The 25559-nt window shown below is 46.6% G+C and overlaps 1 protein-coding gene across 1 annotated transcript in view; it reads left to right on the top strand.

The window, feature by feature from the left end:
- TMEM241 (transmembrane protein 241) overlaps positions 1 to 25559 on the top strand; it is a 533877-nt gene that overhangs the window by 339847 nt on the left and 168471 nt on the right. The window contains exon 13 of the mRNA XM_069220019.1: positions 8552 to 8645. Within this exon, the coding sequence (XP_069076120.1) occupies positions 8552 to 8645 (94 nt within the window). The remainder of the gene's footprint in view (positions 1 to 8551; positions 8646 to 25559) is intronic.

Here is a 25559-nt window from a genome sequence, read left to right as displayed (position 1 = left end):
ATGGCCTGCTGCCTATCTGCCCGAATCCTGCCTGACCGAGTGGCCCCTGATGGTCTCGGGGCCACTGAACTACTTGTGGTGGTCAGGGGAGAGGACAGACACAGCCGCCTTGGGCGGAAGAGCAGTTAAACTGGCACCCGGTGCCTACCCAAGGTGCCCGCCTGGCCTTAAGATGGCAGGCTCCGTGTGAGATGGACTTGGGCTCTGGCAGTTCCTGGAACCACAGCGTCCCGGGAGACGGAGGAGGACGGAGCGGCAGTGGACTGGAAGTGAGGGGGGGTGACCGGAGGGGATGTGTGGGCAGCACAGACCAGGTAGTAGTGGAGGCCCTGCCCCAGTGCAGGTTAGAGGCTGGGTCCTGTCCCCCGCCCTCCCTCCACCCCCACCCTTCGGGCAGCACTGTGGAGGACGAAGGTAAGGGGGACATCTGGGCTTCCGTGGACTTCCCTCCTCTCTGTGAGCAGCACTGTGGTGGACGGAGGCAAGGAGGTCATCTGGGCTCACACGGACTGGCAACTCCTCAGATGCAGGAGGAGCCGGCCAGAGAGGTATGACTGGCTGCGGAGGGAGAGTTGGAAAGTGGCTTGAGGTGGAGAGTGGGGGGGGCCCTGGACACCGATGTGGGCCTGAGAGGGCCACCAGTGCTTTGCGCCTGAGGTGCCTCCTGGGCGGCAGCCTGGTGGGCCTTGTGTCCTCGTGGCTCCTTCCTCCGGCTGGGTGCGGTGTGCCGCAGTTGACTGACAAGTGTGCAACTGAGTGGAGGACCGGGTGGCTGGCGGCGGTCCCCCGGGCCAAGTCTGAATGCAAGCTCACAGCCACGGGCAGGTGAGAGTCACCGCTTGGGCCTGCTGTCCTCCGCCTCTGTGGCCCGGGACAGCCAGACAGCCTTGCCATGGGCTGGAACAGGCCGTCGCCGCCCGTGCAGGCCCAGACAAAGATGGATGAACACAAGATCCCCACCCCCACAGTGGACGGTGCTGCTGGAGGAGCCTGTTCCTCCCTGGGGCCTGCAGCATCTCAGCTGGACCTTGGTGCCATCCTTAAGGCGATCCAAGACTCAAGCCATGGAACACAAGGTCGACGAACTCCGAATAGACCTTTCATTGATCTGGCAGGGCTTGTGGGTAGTAATGAGGAGGGTCAATGAGGCTGAAAAGCGTATCTCTACAACGGAAGATGATTTGGCTGCCCTTAAGAACCAGGTCTCGCAACTTACGTCTTCGATGGCTGTGCTGCACAGACCAACAGAAAATGTGGAGAACTGGGCAAGGTGCAACAATTTGCACCTGGTGGGCCTACCAGAGACTTTGGATGCTCCCGATCTAGCTGCGGCGCTTATGGGGTGGTTTCACACCTGGGTGCTTGCAGAGAAATGATCCTCCACCTTCATTATAGAACGTGTGCTTCTCTCGATGGCGCTTCGGCCGCCGGTCGGCACTCTGCACCGACCAATAATCTTGAAGATCCTGAATTTTAGAGACCGTGTTGCATATTACGCGAGGCCAGGACCCAGGTGGACATCCGGTACCAGAACTCTAAAATCTTTATTTTTCCAGACTACTCCAGGGCAGTGCAGCAAAAGTGCAGGTCATTTGAGGCTGGTAAACAGAAACGACGAGCACTGAATCTTCGCTACATGCTGCTCTTCCCTGCCCGCCTGAATGTAATTTTTCAATCCAATACGTACTTCTTCGATACTTCTGAGCAGGCAGGGGAGTGGGCTGCAGAAAACCGTGCCCTGAGGCCTGCGGAGCTGGGGCGGGGGGACTTGTGAAAGGCAACGGAGATCCTGTTTGGGCCCATCTCCTGGCCCGAGGAAGTCACTCGCTGAGGCTGGGGAGCAGAAAGGACGCCTGGAGATCTCACTGTTGCATGAGCTGCGTGTGGAGACGGCTCTGGACACTGCCTTGGTGGCCACCCAGGCACTCTTTGCGTTGGCGGAGGAGACGCTGATCCCCTTGGACTGATCATGGGCGATGAGGACTGGTAAAGAAGAGGGGTGGCCCGGAGACTGGGGCCTGGGCCGGAATACCTGGCAGCTGCTTGGGCTGTTGGGCCTGAGGCGGTTTGTGGCCTGGGTGACCCGAACTTCTTCATATTGTTTCAATAACTATCGCCAAGTGGCACATCTGTAATTAAGGCACTGCTAAGCTCTGAGGACCCTCAAAATCAAGTTGTTCTATCTTGCTGGTTTACAAATGTGTTGCTAAAGGGTGACAGTTGCTTCAAGGGTAGAAGTATGGGGTGTGGGGTGTTGGAGGGTTTATGGGGAGTTGTGTTGTGTTGCTATTTTTGTGTTAACTATTTCTCTTCTAAGTTAACCATGTACACAGTGAGTGCCATGTATGCTGACACATTGCCTCTAGGCGCCTATGGTAGCGGGCCTTATTAGGGACCTTGGTTGTGTTCAGCACCCATTTACAAATCAGCACCATGTTAACGATACTCTCTTGGAACGTCAGTGGTCTGTTAGACCACATTAAGAGATCAGCACTTGGGATACATCAAGAGATATCGCCCTGGTATTGTTCTCCTGCAGGAGACCCACTTAGCGGGGACCCAATGTATGTTTCTCGGTTGCTTCTGCTATGACCAGGTGTATCACGCAGGATTCTCCAGGCCCTCCAGGGGGCTGGCCCTCATGGTTCATAGGTCGCTGCCCATGTTGGTGGCCAGGGTCCATGCCGACCACAAGGGGATGGACATCAGATTAGAAGGCTGCCTGGCTGGCAGACAAGTCAACCTGATCTCCTGCTATGTTCTTCCACAGCTTCCTCAGCCCACTCGGGCAGGTCTACGCTACTTGCTGCTGTCCCTCCCGCAGGGTCCTACAGTTGTAGGGGGTCTTTAATGCGGTCCCGGATCCTATCCAGGATACCTCCACTGCCCCCGTCCTGGCCGGTGGGCCGTATCGATGTGCCTGTCGACATGGGCGGACTCCTTGGGCCTATGTGATGCGTGGCGCTCTTGGCACCAGCAAATGAGAGCGTTTACCCACCAGTTCGCGGCCCATCATACAGAGGTGCGGATAGATCCACTCCCGGCAGTGGATCTCCTGGCCTTGACCTCAGTTCAGATTCTTACCATCAGTATCTCGGACCCGGTCCTGCTGAGCTGGGGCGCCCCTGTGCACACCCTGCACCCAATGTGGTGCTTTAGTACATGGTACTTGAAAGACCCCGACTGTGTTGGCTTCATAGATCAAGAACTAGGAAACTACTTTCGCGAAAATGCTAGGTCAGTGGCTTCGGCGGTGACTCTCTGGGCGGCCAGCAAACCCTCCTGGAGGGGCGTCATCAAGGGGTAGGTCAGGCGGCGGAAAGCCCTGCAATCTCCGTAGATAACCGAGCTGGAGGGCGAGATGGTGGACCTGGAGCGTTAAGCCCGCAGTCAGACGGGGAAAAGCCAGGGAGACAGCTGGCACTCTTATGTGCAGAGCTCCAGAAGGTGTCTAATGCAGAGGCTAGACAATGTTGGCAGGCCTCGATCCAAAGGGTCTACCAACTCGGCGATAAGACCAGAAACCTGCTCTATTGGTTGGCGACTCGTGATGTCTCGGCCCGGGTGGTACCGCTCATCCAAGATCAGATTGGCTCTATACAGGAGGAGCTACAGGCGATTGCCCACACTTTTTCCTCCTATTATAAGGATCCCTACGCACAAGTCCCCCAGCCCATGGACGAACTGGAAAACCCCATCCTGGGAGATATTCCACTGCCCACCATTCCAACGTCTTTGGCCAAAGGTTTGGACCTACCCTTGACAGAGGAGGAGGTGGAAGACACCATCTCAGGTCTTCAGTCCGGGAGAACCCCGTGCCTTGATTGGTAACCCGCTGAATACTATAAAAGGTTCTGCTCGCACCAGGTGTCTCACTTGGTGAATGCTTATAAAGAGGCGCTCCAGCGTGGCTCCTTTGCCCCGGGCCTTGACTGCGCCACTATTGTAGTCATATCCAAGGGTGACCTGCCCTGGGACCAATGTTCATCATACCAGCCCATTTCGCTGATCAATGCAGATATTAAAATATATGCGAAGGTCTTGCCGACCCAACTGGCCCGCACATTGTCCTATCTCATCCACCCTGTTCAGTGCCTTATTATGCCGGGCAGGAGCATGTACCACTGCACATTGCTGGTCCAGTTGTCGCTTTCGCAGATGGAGAGACTGGAGGATGGGTTGGCACTCCTCCTGGTGAACATTCACCAGGCTTTTGACACCCTAGCTTGGAACTTTCTTGAAGAGGTCCTGGTGCGAATGGACTTTGGCCTGGTATTTAGGAAAATGGTCCACTTTCTTTACCACAACCTCTCGGCACAGGTGCGTGTCAATGGTATTATGTCAGATCCCTTTCTGATTAGACGGGGAACGCGTCAGGATTACCCCCAGTCCCGCCTGTTATTTGCCCTTGCCATTTAGCCGCTGGCATGCCTCCTATGTTGTGATCTGCTTATCAGTGACTGGAGATGGGGGATCAGCCACGAGGACCGGGTGTACCTGTATGTGGGTGACATCCTGGTGTTTCTGGGGAAGCCTCAGAGCTCCGGACCCCGTTGTCTTGAGCTCTTGACATTACGTGGTGAGACCTGTGGGCTGCGCTTGAACCCTAGGAAGTCACTCCTGGTGGAGGTGTGAGGGGTGCAGAGGGAAATGAGTGGTGCCTGGATATCCCCGTGAATCGAAACGCCTTTGAATACTTGGGAGTCCATCTTTCCCCTATCCCAGACCTGTCTTGGCAATTAAACTGTTAGCCCCTGTCCTGCACCCTGGTTGGGGACCTGACCCGCTGGCGTTGACTGCCACTGGACGCATTAGTTTGCAACGCCCTCTTCAAAATGATTTGTCTCCCCCGCTGTTTGTATGCCCTGACAAACTTACCCTACTTAGTACCCCGTGTCTGGTTCCGGCACATGGTTGCAGCAGGTATCTGGGTTGGAGGGTTTTAGGCAATGGGATAACATTGGGATTACCTACCTGGGGGATGTGTGCAGTGGCGATCGTTTGATGTCCTTCCTGCTGCTGAAAGACCACTATGCCTCGGCCATTACCCAGTTATTTTGCTTCCTCTAGATGTGCCACACCCTGCAGGCCCACCTGCCGCCTGACTTGTCCCTTCCTGAATATAGGCCTTTTGAGGGGAAACTTCTCATTGGATGCCTGGGGAAGGGTGCCATTACTCAAATGTATCGCTCTCTGCTTACTAACGCACCAGATGGCCTCAACAGGCTGCAGGACAGTTGGACAACCTGGGTGGGAGAGCTGGATGAGGACGACTAGAGGGTGGCGTATCTCGCGCCTAGAGAATTGGCTATATCTGCAAGATTGAGGATGGTGCAGATAAATCACATGACATATCGTTCCCCACTGCACCTACAACGCATATGTTTGGTGACCCCTTCTGGCTGCCTGAGATGTGGTCATCTAGAGGCACATCAACTGCACATGGCCTGGGGTTGCTCAGGGGTGAGTCCCTTCTGGGTGGGCGTGGATCGGGAGATTTCTGAGGTTCTGGGGTGTTCATTGAGTTTGACTGTCAGGGTGGCGCTGTTGGGCCTTCTGGAAGATTTATGAGGGGCAAGATCTGATCGAATATTTGTGGGGGTTGCGTGTCTGGTGGTCAAATGAGACACTGCACAATTTTGGAGAAGCCCAGTGGTGCCGTCGATTTCGAAATGGTGCTCTCAACTAGAAAAGCCGATCTATGAGGGACGTTGCTGCCCTCGGAAATATGAGAAAATCTGGGGGAAATGGTGGGCCCACCATGGGTTAAATTTCTGAGCAGGGTAATTATGTTTTGGTTTGGGAAGAGGGAAGTGTTGTCAACTGCAAGAAGTGTAACGATCTTCTTCAACCGATCGTGCTGCCATGTACTCACCGTCATGTTATCCTTTTAAATGAAATAAAATTGGATATAAAGAAAACACCTACAGTGGAAGGAGCTCAGAAAGATCTCCCAGCCTCACAGAGTGTAAATGCTGCACTATAACAGAAAAGTATTCAAGGTGTTTGGGTGCAAAAGTGTTTCATTATTCTAGTGATTTTTCCCTCAAGCTCTATTAACCCAATTTCCCTGCCAGACTGAGGATATCTGAAAAACACTGTCATAATATGACAGCAACTTCCCACACCAACTAGACCCTGCCGACCTCATTGCCAAGCTACCAACCACCAACCAAGAGAATCACCTGACCAAATGGACACCCCTCACCAGGGACAAGACTGCGTCAATCATGCAGACCATCCACTCAGGGGGCCCATGGAACCATGCCCCCACTACATTTGCAACTTGGGAACTTCCAAGATCGGCACTGCCCTCTCCCACATCACTTACACCTTCCTTGCATCTGCCACATTCTTGGATGACTAGAAACACGCAGAAGTCCGTGCTCTCCTCAATAAACTCCTCAATAAACCTTAAGCTGACCCAAACCAACTATGCAACAACTTTCCAATATCCCTGCTCCCATACCGAGCCAAAGTGATGGAGAAGGCCGTCAACAAACAACTTGCAACCCCCCTAGAGACCCACCACCTACTGACCAGAACAAACCACTGCACCAAATCAGCACTCATTGCAGCCACCGACAACATTAGGACCATCCTGGACCACAGAGAAAGAGCAGCCCTCATTCTACAAGACCTATCCACAGCATTAAACACTGTCTCCCACTACAATCTGATCAGAAGACTCCATGATCTAAGCATCAAAGGACCTGCACTACACTGGATCTGCTCCTTCATCATGAGAAAACCCAATGATTTTACTGTACCACATTTCACATCAGGAACCAAGAAACCGATCTGCGGAGTCCCCCAGGGATCTTTCCTCAGCCCCACCCTGTTCAACATCTACATGATTCCGCTAGCCAACATCATCTAATGTCAAGGCATTTCCATCATCTCATATGCCAACTACACCCAAGTCATCCTCTCCCTGACGGACAAGACTGCCACCTCAAGAACCAACTTCTGGACCATGATGGACTGAATGAGAACAAACTGCCTGAAGCTAATTTCCACTAGGGCATGAATTCTGATCTTTGGTAACAAGACTTCCTCCTGGGACTCCATCTGGTTTCTGTCAGAGCTAAGAACAACACCCACAACCAGTCTAGAAACCTGGGAATCATCCTACATCACAAACTCTACACGATGGCTCAAGTTAAATCAGTCATCACCTCCTCCTTCCACATCCTATGCATGCTACGCTCGATATTCAAGTGGTTGCCACAGGACACAAGACAGACTGTCAACCAAGCACTCATCACAACCAGGCTTGACTACAGCAATGCACTCTACACCAGAATCTCCAAGCAACTCCTACAAAGGCTGGACTTTCCAGAATGCTGCCACAAGATTCATACTAGACATCCCCTGTCGTTCCCACATAGCACCACACCTCAAGGAACTCCACTGGCTCCCCATTTACTGAGGCAGCCAATTCCAATTACTCACTCACAAAGCCCTACACGACATTGGGCCAACAGAACTATTTAACCTAATACACGTTCACCTTCCTCCCAGACATCTATCCTCTACTTCACTCTTGCTTGCATACAAGCCCTGCATTTACAAAAACAAAGAAGGAGGTTGCTTCTTTTCCGACATCGCACCCAAAACTTGGAATGACCTCACCAGCCTTTTAGGGCTCCTTGCGTCTCTTTACGTCTTGAGTTGCTCAAGAAGCTTGAGACCTGTTTCTCCGAATAACACTGTGGGGATCATTGGCCCACTCACGTGCTCATGCACCTGGATGCTCTCACAGGTGATTAGTGAGCTCTACAAGTCTACATATAACATAACTTAACATCATAACATAACATAACATAACCAATTATTAACATAACCAAACATTAACATAACAGAATATAACCATTAACCTAGCCTGTGTGCAGTTAAATTTGCCACCGGATTTAGGCATTTTTTACATTTTGGGTGCAACTGAAACTTTCATTTCTCATCCAAACCCATACTTGTATTTTGCATTAGGTTCCCTGCTTGCCCTTGACAAATATATGATTTTTACTGTTTGTTTTTTTTGCTAGATATTTTTCCTATTATTCATCTCTTCCAGTGGAAGAGTGGGACACATGCCAATCTGCAACCTTTGCAGTATCTCTGTTGCCTCTTTTGTGAAACAAATATGGTTTAGCCCCATGTAATTCTTGCATTTACATAACATTATTCCATTCATGATGTTCGTGCTTACCCTATGGCCAAGTTCTTGACTAGCTAACTTTATTGAAGTCCTACTTCCTTAAAACAGAATTTTCAGCATCTAGATATTTACAATACATTGCAGCACAAACCCCGGAGCCAAGAAAAGCTTAGCTTGCATACAAATGCTAGCTTAAGCTGCTCCGTCATTATATGTGAATTATGCTTTATTTTAAAGACTGATACAAATTTGTATAAACTCCTTCAAAAAGTATAAGTTCTCTGCATTTAGTTTAGAAATGAATTACATCAGAGTCTAGATTTTTGGTTTTTCGCAAATGAAAGAAACTGAGTGATTCAGTGTTTAAACTGGTCTTTTCTGTTCCTCTTTTAGTGGAATTTTAGGTTTTGTCTTGATGCTAACTACAGTGAAGCTGAAAAGCAGCCTGTCTTCCGCGCACTACGCCTCTTGGAATTTCCTTGCTAAGGTAAGAGCGAAGTGGGTTGCATAATTTTGTGAGCAAATCCGATGAGAAGATATCCCTGCACAATACCCTCTGCCTTGGCTTTGTAGGACCACAAGTTGACATAGTTCAGTAGTAAGCTAAATAAGCAGTACAATTCTTTAAATCAAACTACTTCTTACTTCAGTTCAGTTGGTGGTTGATGTATGCTGATCCTAGGTCATGGAGGACCTTGTAGGCATGTGTCAGAATCTTGAAGAGGCATCTTTTCTGGATCGGGAGCCAGTGGAGGTTCCGGAGGTGGGTGGTGATGTGGGTCGGTTTGGGGAGGATGAGTCTAGGGGCTGGGTTCTGAATGATCTGGAGTCTCTTCAGGAGTTGGGTGGTGATTCTCTTGTAAAGGGTGTTGCTGTAGATTAGCCAGCTGGTAACTAGGGCTTGAGTGATGATTTTCCTGGTGTTCAAGGGGAGCCATCTGAAGATCTTTCAGATCATGTGGAGGGGTGTGGAAGCAGGCAGAGGCAACTGCATTGATTTGACATTTCATAGTCAATTTGCTGTCCAGGATGATGCCGAGGTTGTGGGTGCTGTCTCAGTGTGGACCTGGGTTCGGAGAACCACCAGGTGTTGTCCTATATAGAGGTTTTATTCCTAAAGATCAGCACTTCAGCCTTGTCTGTGTTGAGCTTCAGGCAGTTGTCTTCATCCAATCGGCAATACCTGTCATGCAGTTGTGGAAGTTGGTCCTAATGGTGGATGGATCTTCTGAGAGTGAGAGGATGAGCTAAGTGTCGGCTCAGTGGGATATGATGTTGAGGCCATGGGTTCTGATAATGTTGGTTAGGGGTGACATGTAAGTGTTGAACAGGGTGGAGCTGAGTGATAGCCCTTGAGGGACGTCACTGATGGTGCTCTTGAGTTCAGAGGTTGAGGCTCATTGGTGGATTCTCTGGGTTTGTCCTGTGAGGAATGATATGATCCATTTGAGGGCATTCCCTTTGTTTCCAATATGGTGGAGTTGCTTGATTAATGTGTTGTGGGATACGGTGTCAGACACAGCTGAGAGGTTGAGGAGGAAATGGGCTGCTGTTTTTCCCCTGTCAAGGAGGGTTCGGATGTCATCGGTGGCAGCGATCAGGGCGGTCTCAGTGCAGTGGTTGGCGAGGAAGCTGGATTGGAAGGAGTCCATAAGGTTGTTTTTCTCCAGGTGTTCTGTGAGTTGGTGGTTGATGGCCTTTTCGAGTACTTTGGTGGGGAAGGGGAGCAGTGAGATGGGGGCGGTAGTTTGTGAGTTCACTGGGTTGGTGGATGTTTTTTTGTGGAGGGGTCTGACCTTTGTGTGCTTCCGTCTGTCAGAGGAGGTGATGAATGGGTTGAGAATGGCGGTGAGTTTACCACTGATTTCATTTCTCCTAAGGTTGAAGAAGTGGTGGGGGCAGGGGTCCGTGGGGGCTCCAGAGTGGATGGAATTTATGGGCCTGTGGTGTCCTGGGTGGTGAGCTGCTCCCATGTGGTAAGAGGGTGGTTGTGGGTGCCGTCTGTTGGTGTGTGGAGGTTATAGATGTCAGTGGGTTGGAGTTCGAAGTTACTGAAGATGGTGGATTTCTTGTTGTGGAAGTGTCTGGGAAGGGGAGATTGTGTTCTTGGTGGCTGACGGGCATGCAAACCATTTGACGATGCTGAAGAATTAACTGCTGTGGTTTGAGCTTGATTTGATGCAGTCTCAGTGGCGTAACGACTCTTGAGGGGCACCCCTGCAAAGTACCTGCAGGGGGCCCCCCCTCCTCCCTGGACCCAGTCAGTGGCCTACCACCAGTACACAGTGTACTGTGCTGAGGGAGACCCTGTAGCTGGGGCTCCCCTGCACCACAGGGCTTGTGGGGGCCTTTGTCTGCGCAGGGTGCCAGGGTGCTGCTTTTTGCGTCTTTCAGGCTTTGTTGGTATTTGTTGAGGGCTGATTTGATGGTGGTTTGATCTGTGGGATTTCTGCTGGCATACTATCTTCTTTCTAGCCTCTTGAGTTGCGCTTCATTGTCCCGAGTTCCAGTGTTTTGTCTGGTGGCTTGTTTGGTGGATCTGCTGGAACACATGAAGTGGTTCCCTTGTGCAACATATCCAGAATGTTGGAAGTGACAGAGTTGGCACTTTGAAAGATTGGAACAGTAACCACGCAAGGAGAACATGGAAGTCTTCCATGTATAATTTTTCTGGGAGTCCTTCAAGAAATGTGCCAAACGTGATGTTGCTGTTATCAAGGAAGCTTTCCTACAAGAGTAACTAACATGTCCTATTGTACTCAATTCAGAACCCTTCTTACTGTGACTATTTGACCCATGTTTTACTGACCATCAAGGCACATGTTTTGTCAGCAGTTCCATCTAAGAAAGGGTTTTCTCTCTTCTTTTTTTTTAATTTCTTTTTGTTCATTTTTTATAAAGATCCAGCATGATAACAAAAAAATTACAATGCCATACCTTGTTATTATGCTGGTTATCTCTCTTCTTGATAGCTTGTTTGGCCTGCCATTGGAATTAGGGCTAAAGAGAAGCCCTGAGTTCTTTTTTGTGTACACTTTACATTCAGTCAGTGTTGTTGGGTGCACCAACCGTTGTACAAGTGGGGCTTTACACCCCTTCTTTGCTTAATTAAACTTTTGAGGGATCTAGGCGTGCTCATAATGGTCCTAGTTCTATCCTTATATCTAATGCCTGTACTTAGCTTCCATTCACTGTAAATGAGTTTATTTGGAGCAGGCTAGTCACTGGTAGATCTGATGGTACCACATGTAAAGAAGGCAGTGTCTCATTTTTGTTGAGTGCATCTACAAGTTGTAGATGTGATAACGCGTCCCAATCTAGATAATTTATTCACTCTGGGACTCGTTTTAGGCCGATTAATCTTTTGACCCTGATTGAAGACACCTTAGAGCAGGATTACTAATCCACATGGCAATCAATAGATCAATACCTCAATAATCACAATAGCAAATCAATCAAATTAATCAATGACATTAATAAGACTCGGAAACCACTATGACCTTTCAGTCATGAATAACCACACTAGTTTAGTATGATTTTATGATATTTATTCCCTATTGATTACAATTCTACTAGTAAGTTTATTAGACTCAAAACCACAAAACACATCAACATTGTCATAATAAGGCAACTCGAATAAGATTTCATCAGAGCAAAGATCATGAACATTAGAACATAGCATAACGTCAACATGGGTTAACCTTAGCAGAGTATCATTAGCGCATTATTCGACAAAGCATAGATTCAGTCATTTGTCTATTTGCGTCCGTTTAGTGAACTCCTTAACTAACCTCGAATTAGCATTGGCATGTTGGGCTTCATGCAAAACAATTTAGCAACACAAATTTAGAAAACATCTAGCTATGGTCACTGTCAAAAGAAGCAGTTGGTACCTAGAGAGAAAAGCAAACAGACAATTACAATTTCATAATCATATCATCCGTAATGGGTCAGCATACAGAGTCAGTCTTCGTCCTCAGGACAGCAGTTGATTCGCCATCAGCCGGGAAACACAGCAAAGTTCAGCAAGACCGGGCAAAAAGGGAATACTTCCCTCATAAGGATGAAAAGTATAGAATCGGGCAAGGCAAAGTAAGGATGGTTTAAGGAATCAAGCAGCAAAGTCTTCGGGCAGAGTAACAAAGTGACAGCATGCAATGGCAAAATGGCTTGTAATAGCTCGTAAGAGCTTGGAATGGCATCTAATGGGCTAGAATGGCTGATTTCTCCTCGTGTCCATGAATTTTATATAAATCTTGTGGTACAGTCCCCTAATTTCCAATTGGGCAAGTTTTAGCGCACCATCATCTCCATCCAATAGTTTACAGATCGCCCCCATCAAAATTGTCACCTCATAACAGTTCTCACGTAGTTTATTGGCTCCTGTGATTGACGTCTTCAACGGGTAAAATGTCCGGTATGATTTCATGTTCTCGTGGTCCTCTCACAAACTCAGTCAGTAGTTCCATTGTCTATACCAGTTTAGGCGACCTTGTACCTATTGCAAGTTTACACTGTTGCATTCGGCAAGAATGTCTCCTTGAGCAAGTCAAGTCTTCATGAGAATGAATCTACTACGGTTACACTCATCTTCCAACTTCTGGAAAAGTACAACTACATGTCCTTCAGCAAGTCAGCACACTGCACGTTAGAAAAACACATTTAATATAGAACCGGGCAGCTAGGCCCCGACTCATGCTAACTAAGGCCTAGTGAATTAATTAGCAAAACCTTAACATATAACTCGTAATACTAGTATTAAATTATACATTAATACATTATTATTTCATTATTAGTCAATTTCATTAGTCATCGTATACCTTGGTGGCCACTCCCCGTGGGCACATTTCGGACTCACGTTTAGTGAAACACATTAATACATTTTCTATGCGGCATTATTATGCATTAGTTCATAAACATTTCATGTTAATTTTGATTATAAAAACCACACTCCAACAGATGCATCCTCAGCGAGCATTAGCAAAAAATACATCTGGCGTTAATGTTTTAATGCATGCAAACGGTATTTGCGTGTCTCCAAGCGTTACCACATTAAAGCCAGATAGATGTGTGTGTTTTGTTTGTTTTCGGGAGAATGAGAGCATTTATATAGCGATGGCAAGCTTGTCTCACATTGTTCCCCGAGTCCTCAGGTTTGCGAGCAGAACCTGCATGTCTCGAAGAAGCCGCATCCCAGGCCAGCAATTTCTTTTGCAACATTTATTTGTTTATTTAAATTGAATTTTTGTCCTATATTCAATCCAAAAACAACACTGCAATTGCATGCCGTATTGCTGTTGTTTTATTACATATACAGCCAGACAGGTTATCACATGTACAACAACGCACTTTGTCCCCCTTATATTTTGGAATGTCATGCACATGTGTTGTCCAGCATGTGTTCGTGTTTATTGAATGTGAAGTCTGTGACTCATCATGAGATCTCCGAGCCTGAGGTAACTTCTGTGGCATGAACTGCTAGGTGTGCATGTACGGGTTCCCAGATATCTCAGGGTCTGAAGGTCGTGGGGGAGAGTGTGCAATACAATTCTGTGAGTGCAGTACACTGTGCCCAGTCAGTAAGCCAGTCCGTCGCTTTAAGAAATGCCCTTCGGCCCCAGCACATCTCCATTCGTCTTTTACCCCGTAAAAAGGTCAGTTCACCAATGGTCTACTGGTTTGGACACTGTCTTCACATAGCCCAAAAGCGCCAACATTTGGTCCTCTGGGAAGGTATCATATCATTTAGCATTTGTACCGATATATGCTAATAGCGGGCAACAGATGGATAATGTCACGCCAGGTGCCTAAGTGTCGCTTCTGGCAAGGAACATCTGTCGCAGCTATTATCCCTTCTGTAGTTTGAGTGGTGTATAGTAGAGTTGGTGTAGGTAATTACAGTGTATTAGGTGTTGTCTGGCATTCACTGATACCTCTTTAATGTGTATTCCCACTGCACGTCTGTGATTGCAGTCGCCAGGTATCTCGGCAAAGGGTCTTGGGATCAGTGTTCTATTTTTGGCATGTCGGCGATAGTCAGCTTACAGAGTAGAATTATGGTTTGTTTGGTAACTGGGCCAGCTGCAAGCAAGGTAAGCGGACGCCAGTCTGTGGGCGCCTGTGGGTACCTCGGAAAGGCCTTTCACCGAATCCCTCAGACAGTAGTATGTAAACACACCCAGAGTAGTGGACGTTCCCTTAACCAGGTAGGTGACTAGTGGTATAAATTGAGCAGCTGCGTAAAGATATCTTAGTGAGTTACGTTGTCTATCACATAGGGATTTTATGATTGCTCTTTCATTGGTGATGCTCAACTTACTGTTGTTTATTAGTTTAGTGTGCAGTGGGTACCTTATATCTGTGTCACATAACTGAGCCAAGTACGTGCATGCCCACGCAGTGCAATTCACTGTGTGGATCTCCCACGGTCAGAAGGGTGTTTTCAGCAATACTGTGTTTAGGTGCCATGGGCCGCTAGTCCCTGTTCTAGGTGGCAGTGGGGGACTGCCCGTAATCGTGGAACCAATGTGCGGCACAGTGGGCAGGATATTTAAATAAATAGATCACTGACTGTAGGAAAGTACCATCTTTCTTGGCATGTTACCCTCAATTTCTGCCTGTTTGTCAGTGTGTTTTTACCGTTTCATTGTGATCCTCTAGTCAGGACCCCAGTGCTGATAGATTGTGGCCTATATATCAGTAAATTTTACTGTGTTGTTAGTATGCTTGACTGTGTCACTGGAGTTCTGCTAACCAGAGCTCCAGTGCTCATGCTCTCTCTGTTTTCTAAATTTGTCACTATAGTCTAGTCACTCCAAATTGGCACACTGGACCCTCATTATAAGTCCCTAGTATACAGGGAGTGCAGAATTATTAGGCAAATGAGTATTTTGACCACATCATCCTCTTTATGCATGTTGTCTTACTCCAAGCTGTATAGGCTCGAAAGCCTACTACCAATTAAGCATATTAGGTGATGTGCATCTCTATAATGAGAAGGGGTGTGGTCTAATGACATCAACACCCTATATCAGGTGTGCATAATTATTAGGCAACTTCCTTTCCTTTGGCAAAATGGGTCAAAAGAAGGACTTGACAGGCTCAGAAAAGTCAAAAATAGTGAGATATCTTGCAGAGGGATGCAGCACTCTTAAAATTGCAAAGCTTCTGAAGCGTGATCATCGAACAATCAAGCGTTTCATTCAAAATAGTCAACAGGGTCGCAAGAAGCGTGTGGAAAAACCAAGGCGCAAAATAACTGCCCATGAACTGAGAAAAGTCAAGCGTGCAGCTGCCACGATGCCACTTGCCACCAGTTTGGCCATATTTCAGAGCTGCAACATCACTGGAGTGCCCAAAAGCACAAGGTGTGCAATACTCAGAGACATGGCCAAGGTAAGAAAGGCTGAAAGACGACCACCACTGAACAAGACACACAAGCTGAAACGTCAAGACTGGGCCAAGAAATATCTCAAGACTGATTTTTCAAAGGTTTTATGGACTGATGAAATGAGAGTGAGTCTTGATGGGCCAGATGGATGGGCCTGTGGGTGGATTGGTAAAGGGCAGAGAGCTCCAGTCCGACTCAGACGCCAGCAAGGTGGAGGTGGAGTACTGGTTTGGGCTGGTATCATCAAAGATGAGCTTGTGGGGCCTTTTCGGGTTGAGGATGGAGTCAAGCTCAACTCCCAGTCCTACTGCCAGTTCCTGGAAGACACCTTCTTCAAGCAGTGGTACAGGAAGAAGTCTGCATCCTTCAAGAAAAACATGATTTTCATGCAGGGCAATGCTCCATCACACGCGTCCAAGTACTCCACAGCGTGGCTGGCAAGAAAGGGTATAAAAGAAGGAAATCTAATGACATGGCCTCCTTGTTCACCTGATCTGAACCCCATTGAGAACCTGTGGTCCATCATCAAATGTGAGATTTACAAGGAGGGAAAACAGTACACCTCTCTGAACAGTGTCTGGGAGGCTGTGGTTGCTGCTGCACGCAATGTTGATGGTGAACAGATCAAAACACTGACAGAATCCATGGATGGCAGGCTTTTGAGTGTCCTTGCAAAGAAAGGTGGCTATATTGGTCACTGATTTGTTTTTGTTTTGTTTTTGAATGTCAGAAATGTATATTTGTGAATGTTGAGATGTTATATTGGTTTCACTGGTAATAATAAATAATTGAAATGGGTATATATTTTTTTTTTGTTAAGTTGCCTAATAATTATGCACAGTAATAGTCACCTGCACACACAGATATCCCCCTAACATAGCTAAAACTAAAAACAAACTAAAAACTACTTCCAAAAATATTCAGCTTTGATATTAATGAGTTTTTTGGGTTCATTGAGAACATGGTTGTTGTTCAATAATAAAATTAATCCTCAAAAATACAACTTGCCTAATAATTCTGCACTCCCTGTATGGTACATAGGTACCTAGGGCATTGGGGTTCCAGGAGATCCTTATGGGCTGCAGCATTTTTTTTTTGCCACCCATAAGGAGCTCATACAAACACTCCTTTAGGACTGCCATTGCAGTCTGAGTGAAATAGTGTAAGCACTATTTCACAGCCATTTTCACTGCACCAGGTAACTTAAAGTCACCTATATGTCTAACCTTCAGTTCCTGAAGGCTAGGTGCAAAGTTACTGTGTGTGAGGGCACCCCTGCACTAGCAGAGGTGCCCCCACGTTGTCCACGACCAATTTCCGGGACTTCGTGAGTGCGGGGACACCATTATAACTGTGCACTACATATAGGTTAATACATATATGTAGCTTCACAATGGTAACACCGAATATGGCCATGTGAGGTGTCTAAGATTGTGAAATTGTACCCCAATCCGATTTTGGTATTGGGGTGCCAATTCCATGCACCCTGGGGCTCCACCATGGACCCCCAGTAATGTCAAACCAGCTCTCTGAGGTTTCCAATGCAGCCCCAGCTACTGCCACCTCACAGACAGGTTTCTTCCCTCCTGGGGATTGAGCAGCTTAATCCCAAGAAGGCAGAACAAGGCATTTCCTTTAGGAGAGGGGTGTTACACCCTCTCCCATTTGAAATAGGTGTTATGGGAATGGGAGGGGTAGCCTCTCAGAGCCTCTGAAAATGCTTTGAAGGGCACAAACGGTGCCCTCCTTGCATAATCCAGTGTACACTGGTTCAGGGACCCCCAGTCACTGCTCTGGTGTGAAACTGGACAAAGGAAAGGGGAGTGACCACTCCCCTGTCCATCTCCACCCCAGGAGTGGTACCCAGAGCTGCTCCAGAGGGTCCCTGGTGTTAGCCATCTTGGATTCCAAGGTGTGGGAACCCTCTGGGAGCATCTGAGTGGCCAGTGCCAACAGGTGACGTCGGAGACCCCTCCTGATAGATCCATACCTGGGCTATTTAGGGTTTCTCCTCTGGGTGTTTCCTCAGATTCGGTTTGCACGACTCCACCAGGACTCCTCTGCATCCTGTGCTTCAGCTTCTGACCATCAGGTCAACCCCAGAACTGCTCCAGGAACACTGTAACTGCAACAAAGTATCCAAGAAGGCTACTGCAACTCTGTAACTTCAGCTCCTGCCAGCAACTGCAACAGTTTCCAGGTTGCGCATGCTCTGAGGACTGCTTGTCTTCATTCTGCACCAGAAGAACCGAAGGAATCTCCTGTGGAGTGACAGAGTCACTTCCCTGCTTCAGCAGGCACCCTTCTGCAGCAACGACTGGTACTCTGGGTCCCCTCTCATCGTGCGTGGTCCCTGGACCACAGGTTGTGCACCGAAGTGACCCTAACTGTCCAAAAGTCCAGCTGTTCATATTTGGTGGAGGTAAGAGCTTGCCTCCCGTGCCAGACAGTACCCCTGTGCATCACATGTCTTGCAGCTCCTTGGGCTTCTGTGCACTTCTTCCAGGAATCCTTTGTGCGCAGCGTAGCCCAGGTCCCTAGTACTCTATCCTGCGACGCTCAGCTCCCTAAGTTGTACTCTGGCGGCGTGGGGTCCCTTTGTGTATGGTGCGATGACCACCATTTGCAACTCTTTGTCCCTGTGTTCTGGGACTCCTGTGGGTGCTGCCTGGTCTTCTGAGGGCTCTCTGAAGTTCTGAGAGCCCCCTCTCGCTCCTCATCCTGAGTTGAGACCCCCAGGTCCCTCCTGTGCCTGGGCAACACCTTTTCCCGCCATACGCATTTCTTGCGTGAGCCAAGGCTTGTTGGTGGAATCCAACGACAAAAACCAGCCGACATGGGACATCTCCTGTACCAACCGGGAACCCGCAGGTGTCTTCTTTGGTGCATTTCTGACTTTTTCTTCCAACCGGACAATCCACTTTTTTACCTTCATCTGGGTTAGCAGGGGCTCCTGTTCTTCCTAGACTCTTCGACTTCTGGACTTGGTCTCCTCTCTCCACGGGTCTTCAGGTCCAGGAATCCATTGTTGGTGTCTTGGAGTCTTGCTTCGTTTGTGCATAATCCTTTACCACGACTTCTAGCGTGTTCTGAGGAAACTTGCTGTACTTCACTCCTGTTTTCCTGGTCTCTGGGGTGGGGTACTTTACTTACCTTTGGTGTTTTCTTACACTCCCAGCGCCCCTCTACACACTACACTTGCCTAGGGGGGAAACCGACATCCGCATTCTACTATTTTAGTATATGGTTTGTGTTGCCTCTAGGTCTGGGCCTGATTTTGGTTACTAGTGTGTATATTGTGTACAATACTTACCTCCAAAGGGAGTATAGCCTCTAAGATATTTCTGGCCTTGTGTCACTAAAATAAAGTACCTTTATTTTTAGTAACACTGAGTATTGTCTTTCTTGTGTATAAGTACTGTGTACCTAGAGTGGTACTGCAAGAGCTTTGCATGTCTCCTAGTTCAGCCTTGGCTGCTCTGCTACAGCTACGTCTAGACAGCCTAAGCTGCTGGACACTGCCTACATTTCACTAAAGTGGATCACTGGACATGGTATAAGGTGTAAGTACCTCTGGTACCCACTACAAGCCAATCTAGCGTCTCACACTGACACAATATTGTGGTAAACAATATCGTTGACAACAATATTGTGTCAAAAATATAGTATACCACTATATTGTGCTCCAATACAAATAATGGTAAGTACCAAAATATCACAAAAATATATCATTGAGGCTAATATCGTCCAAAATATACAGCAATATCAATTTGTTCAGTATAAATAGTTCAAAGTAGTAAATGTTAAATATTTTAATAGATACATTTAATATAAATTAAATAAATTCCACTGATATTTAATAATATATATATACTTATATAAACACATATATATGTTTGTGTGTATATCAATGTACATATATATATATATATATATATATAGAGAGAGAGAGAGAGTAACATATTTAATACAACCATTTTGTTTACATTTTGTACATTTTATTATATGTTACATATATTAATGTAGTAAAATAAATCAATATTCCACATTTTACATAATTAAAAATTAACGATCACAAATTGTTAATTAATCATTACTTAATTAACTTCCTATCCTAGACCCCTACATATTTAGTAGCCCACAACTAGAATATAAGTAAAATAAATCTTCCATAAATTACATAATAAAAACAATTAAATAATTAACAATTAATAATTGGTAATTATTACTTAATTAACTTCCCACCCTATATCCCTACAAACCTAACATCCTACAAAGAGCATATAATGAAAATAAATCAGGATTACATAATTTACGTAGAAAATATCAATCATATACTTAAATAACATTTATAAAATGATCCATAATTAATTATTACCTAGGTAACTTCCCACCCTAACCCCCTACAGCCCCAACAATCCACTGCAACACTATAAATTACTATTAATAATTTAAAAAAAATAGCATTTATCTAAACAATAGTAACACATAAATTAATATATCAAATAAAACAATAGGACTTTTAGCAGAGTTGTTGCTTTTCCTTGATCGAAAACTGACTTTTACTTCTGAGCATAGTCTAAAAACAGGGAAGCATAATTATTAAACTTGTGCTACTTATGTATTCCTCTGCTTGCAATGATGGTACTGCCCTCTACTTCATGCCACTGCAATGTATGCCTTCCTTCCTGCACCACTCCACTCTACACCTCTTCACTCTACTCTGACGCAGCCTTATCTATGCCACTCCAATATGTGCCTACAGCACACCACTGTACTAATCGCCACTGCAATCTACGCCATTGCAATCTACCCTCCACCACTCCACTCTGCGCAACTCTACTCTTCACCACTCTTCTCTGGGGCACTGCACTCTACTGTGACCACTGCATTCTATGCCAATGCACTCTACACCACTTTACTCAAAACCAATGCATTCTATGCCACTGCACTCTACGGCAATGTACTCTGCACCACTGCACTCTACGCCATTCTACTATGTTCTACAACACTCTACGCCACTGTACACCATTGTACTCTGTCACTGCACTGAAAGCCACTCTGTTCTACTCTGTACTACTGTACTGTACACCACTGATTTCTATGCCACTGTACTCTGCACCACTCTACTCTGTGCCAATGCACTCCATGCCTCTCTACTACACACCACTGCACTCTCTGCCACTGAACTCTGTGCCACTCTGCTCTATCCCATGGCACTCTGTCACTGACTCTATGCCACTGCACTCTAAGCCACTCTACTCGGTGCCACTCTACACCAATGCACTCTAAGCCACTACACTTTGCACACTGTACTCTGCATTGCTCCACTCTATGCAAGTCAACTATAAGCCACTCTAATCTACTCTGCACCAAAGCACTCTACAACACTCTATGCAACTGCACTCTACGCTACTCTGTTCCACTCTGCGTCATTCACACTCTGCCACTGCAATCTACATTGCACCACTCCACTCTACAGTGCACCCCTTGACTCAATGCTACTGCACTCTACACCACTGCACTTTTTGCCAATGTACTCTACTCCAGTACACTCGATGCCACTCTGGCACTGCACTCTGCCACTTCACTACACCTTTCTACTCTAGTCTGCACCACTCTACTCTGCACAACTCTACTCTATTCCAGTGCACTCTGCCCTACTCTACTATGCACCATTGCTCTCTTCGTACCTGCACTCAGCACATCTCCAGGCTTTGCCTCTCCACAACACTCCACTCTACTGCAGTGCTCTCTACACCACTACTCTGTCACTGCACTCTGCCCTGCAGTACTCCACTCCACTCCACACCACTTCACTATACTCTGAAACAATATACTCTACACCACAGCTCTCTGTCAGTGCACTCTACCCTGCAGGACTCCACTGTACCATGCACCACTCCATTCTACTCTGAAACAATCTACTCTGTGTCACTGCACTCTGCGTCACTCCACTCAATGCCACTACAATCTACACTGTACCACGTTGCACCACTGTACTCTATGCCACTGCACTCTACTCTAACCACTGCAGTATGTGCCAGTGCAGTCTATGCCACTTTACTCAAAACAAATGCACTCTGCGCCACTGGACTCTAAGCCAGTCTATTCTGTACAGCTGCACTCTACACTACTATACTCTGCAACATTCTACCCTACTGCATTCTACACCATTGTACTCGACATAATTGCACTCTATGCCACTCTATTGTACTCTGCACCACTGAACTCTAGGCCAGTGCTCTTACTCCACTCTACTCTGCACCACTGTACTTCACACCACTGCACTCTACGACAGTCTACTCTGCAACACTGCACTCTCTGCCACTGAACTCTAAGCCATTCTATTCAATGCCACTGCACTCTGTGCCACTCTTCTCAATGCACTCTACGCCACTGCACTCTACCATCTACTCTGCATCACTCCACTCTGTGCCACTGCACTCTACCCTGCACCACTCCACTCTGCTTCATTCCACTCTGCGCCACTTCACTCACTCCACTCTGTAACACTCTACTCCACTCATCACCCTCTACAACACTCCACCCTGCTCTATGCCACTCCACAACACTCTATGCCTCTCCACTTTACAACACTCTACAGCACTCAACTCTGACACTCTGCTCCACTCTACACCTTCCACCCTATGACAATCTACTCCCTCCACAGCACTCCTCGGCACTTCAAGACACCCCACGCCACTCAGCTCTACTCTGCACCACTCTACACCACACTACTCTACGCCACTCCACAACCCTCTGTGCCACTGCATAACACTCCCATCTGTTCCTCAACACTATACTTTATGACACTGCACACCACTCTCCTGTACGCCACTAACTTTTAGCAATGCTGAACGGCAGCCACGCTGGTGTACAATATGGCTAACACATATTGGCAAAGCCAATAGCTGTGGCATTGGCGAGACCTATTGGCTTTGCCAACGCTTGGTCTACCATAGTATTAACCTCCTTTGTAGTTAAGTTTAATTTCCGAAGATTCCCCAGAATGCATTTGAAAGTTTGAAGTTGTAAAGATGTTCTGTTGTCTCTAAATTCTTTCATGTAAAGTGTCCCACCTCCCCTATAGCTAGTAGTGCGCTATATAAATGCCATGAAAAACGGTATAAGTAGCATCTTCCTGGCAGTTTAACTCATTAGGGCACTCTCCACTGGTCATCTAAACGACGATGGAAGCCAGGCAAATAACATCTCCTAAGGGCAAGCTTTATGCAAGAACAGCTGATGTCCCTAGAACAACTAGTCCCCCCTCCCCCATACGTTTCGGAACTATAACTATTGCACTAGTTTCTTTATTAAAAAGATTCGCTAGGTGGATCCAGAAAGCTCATTTTATAGCACATTGCATCATTTGTATACAGATGACATTAGTTGCAGACCTTAGGTTAATATATATGGCCCTCCCCCGCCGATATACAGAACACTCAGAGGTTTATAAGTTATAAATGGTTCCACATTCCGGACGAAACATCCAGGATATTAATAGTGAGATTCCACCTATGTGTAATTTGTGACTATGCAGACTCTTTGACACAAGTTATTTCTGAATGTCTGGAGCTGAACGCTAGGGGTCGATAATAAGGACCCCAGAATTCCAGATGGGGCCGGTAACAGAGTTACCACCGCCTTCGGGATTTACAAGGTCCGCAGTAAATCCACACACCCGACCCATTTCACCTGGGGTCGTGATTCCTGGAATCAGCTGAAATCTCCAGCTAAACTATCGAAGGGAAATTAGGAATCACTGGGCAATCAGACCTGGAATTTCTGATTTCCAGGTAATTCGTGCACCCTCCCACTTCTTCCCCCTCCCCTCTAACTCCGTTGTGTTAATCTTTTTATTTGGAGCAAATTGCGTTCCTCCTCCGGATTCACAGAGAATTCTAGGAGAGGTCCTGGGATGCTCCAACTGTAGCCTCTGTCCTTGTTCATCCACATACGGGAACCTGCATGCATTGTGAAATGTAGCACGTGCCTATTTCCTTATGCGTAAATGTATGCACCAGTGCATTAGCACTCAAGGGCTTTTTAGTTTGCATCTCCTAGCGAAAATATTTTCCCCTTCTTCAGAAACCCCTTTGCTTACACCATAACCACTTTTCGTTTAGCTTCTCTTTCCCACACCCCCAAAAACAGATTTTCCCCTGCCCTTTACGTCGCAGGTTTATTCTCAGGGTAGGAAACTTCCTCCAGGAGGTTTCTAAATACCCCCAGACTTGTGAATTTTAAGTGTTCACCAGTTTTTGAAGGTGGGATGCCTACACCTCACTTCTCCAAGAAGATTGATTCAAACATGAATTCTCACAGGAATTTGCACTTAATTATAGTGGTATTTATGCACTTAAGTGAAATTTAGGTGCAGATACCGTTGTGAATCGGACACTACAAGCTTTAATGGCAAATAAAAAATAAATCCGCTTTTATGCTGAAGATTTAGAGAAAATTATAAAATAAACAGTAAGATTCATCAATTAGAAGAAAGAAAATTAGCTGTAAGTTAATCATAAGTACCTTTTGAGAAACATTTTCCTTTTTTACCCTATATCTTTAACCATTGCGTGCCGGAGTTAGTGATTTCTTAGTAGGAAATGTTCCTGAAGCATAGAAATACATATAAATTGCCATACCGTGCCCTACAGCCTCCAGCTATGTTTTTGTTAGCACTAACCAGTCTGATTTTTGCGTACAAAAATGCCTTAAAACTAAATTTGGACAAGGAGTAGTTTAGTGAAGGGATGGCAGGATCTGTGAGCAGAATCCTAGAAAGAGGGGTCAAGAGCAATGTGGGCTGAGGAGTACATCTACAAATTAATTTGGAGTTCTTTTGTAGTCTCTTTTGATGATCGGCGAATCGGCTTTTTTCTGAGATGTATGCCAGGGTGCAGTTCAGTCTTTCTTTTTTTTTTTACATTATTTTATTGTTAATAATGCAGTATAGTACAAGGCCAATTGGGATCAAAGTCCCGGCATTTATAAACAATTATACATCAAGAATATTAGAGAAATAGAGAAACGTATAAAACAATAAAATATTATCATTTGTACTTCGAAAAACCTGAGGTACTGTTCAATTCCAACATATGATAGGAGAAGGGGATTAAAGGAAATATGGATAAGGGTAAAGGGTAGATTGTAGCTGATCAAACGAGTAGACAGGGAATCGCGTCATTGATTGCCCAGGTAAAAGGTGAGAGAGAGTAGGAAAGGGAAACAGGTAAGCTAGCTAGTCGAACAGCAAGGGTTTTTGGTACGGAGTCGCCTGATTCCCTAAGGATACAAAGTAAGATTCTCGCTGCGTTGGTCTGAATTGGGAACAGGTCAGAGAGCGGTTGCCTAGCGAGCTTTCGGCCAGGGTTTTTTACCTTGTGGAGAACGCAGCGCCACGACACTGGTGTGTCCTAAGGTTGCGGGTTACCAAGGGGGTTATGCGGTGCGAGTAGTGGGGCTTGCAGCTCCTGTCTTCTCTTTGGCCAATTCAAACTGAAACTAGGTGTCTTTCTCATGACACGGAGAGAGAGGTCTGTGGCGAAAGTCTGCTTGAAATGCTGATGAAGAGCAGTGTATAGTCTCTAGTGAATTTAAGAAGGAATAAAGAAGGGAAAAAAAGGAGAGAGAAAAAGAAAAAGGCTAAGGAAAAGAGAGAGAAGAAGAAGATAGAAGGAAAAGAAAAAAGAGAAAGAGAGAAAGAGGGGAAGGAGGAGCAAAGGAAGAGAAAAATACAAGGACAAGGGGAGGGGGGGAGAGGGGTAGGGGAGAGAGGAAGGGGCGGTGGTTCCGGATGGTTCGCTATCATCCCATTGTAAGGAAGGGAGCCCATACCTGCGTGAATATTTGAGCTTGATCTTGTAAGTTATAGATGATTCTTTCGTGTGCGGCAGTACGGGTCATGGCTATAATCCATTCTTCCGGAGTTGGGGGGGTTTCCGACCACCAGTGGCGGAGTATGCAGATTTTTGCAGTGGATAGTGCAGTGTGCAACAGTGTTTT

The sequence above is a fragment of the Pleurodeles waltl genome, chromosome 2_2 (assembly GCF_031143425.1).
Source record: "Pleurodeles waltl isolate 20211129_DDA chromosome 2_2, aPleWal1.hap1.20221129, whole genome shotgun sequence".
In the NCBI taxonomy this organism is placed as follows: domain Eukaryota; kingdom Metazoa; phylum Chordata; class Amphibia; order Caudata; family Salamandridae; genus Pleurodeles; species Pleurodeles waltl.
The sequence above is the reverse complement of the archived record's forward strand: the minus strand, read 5'-3'. Positions and strand labels throughout refer to the sequence as shown.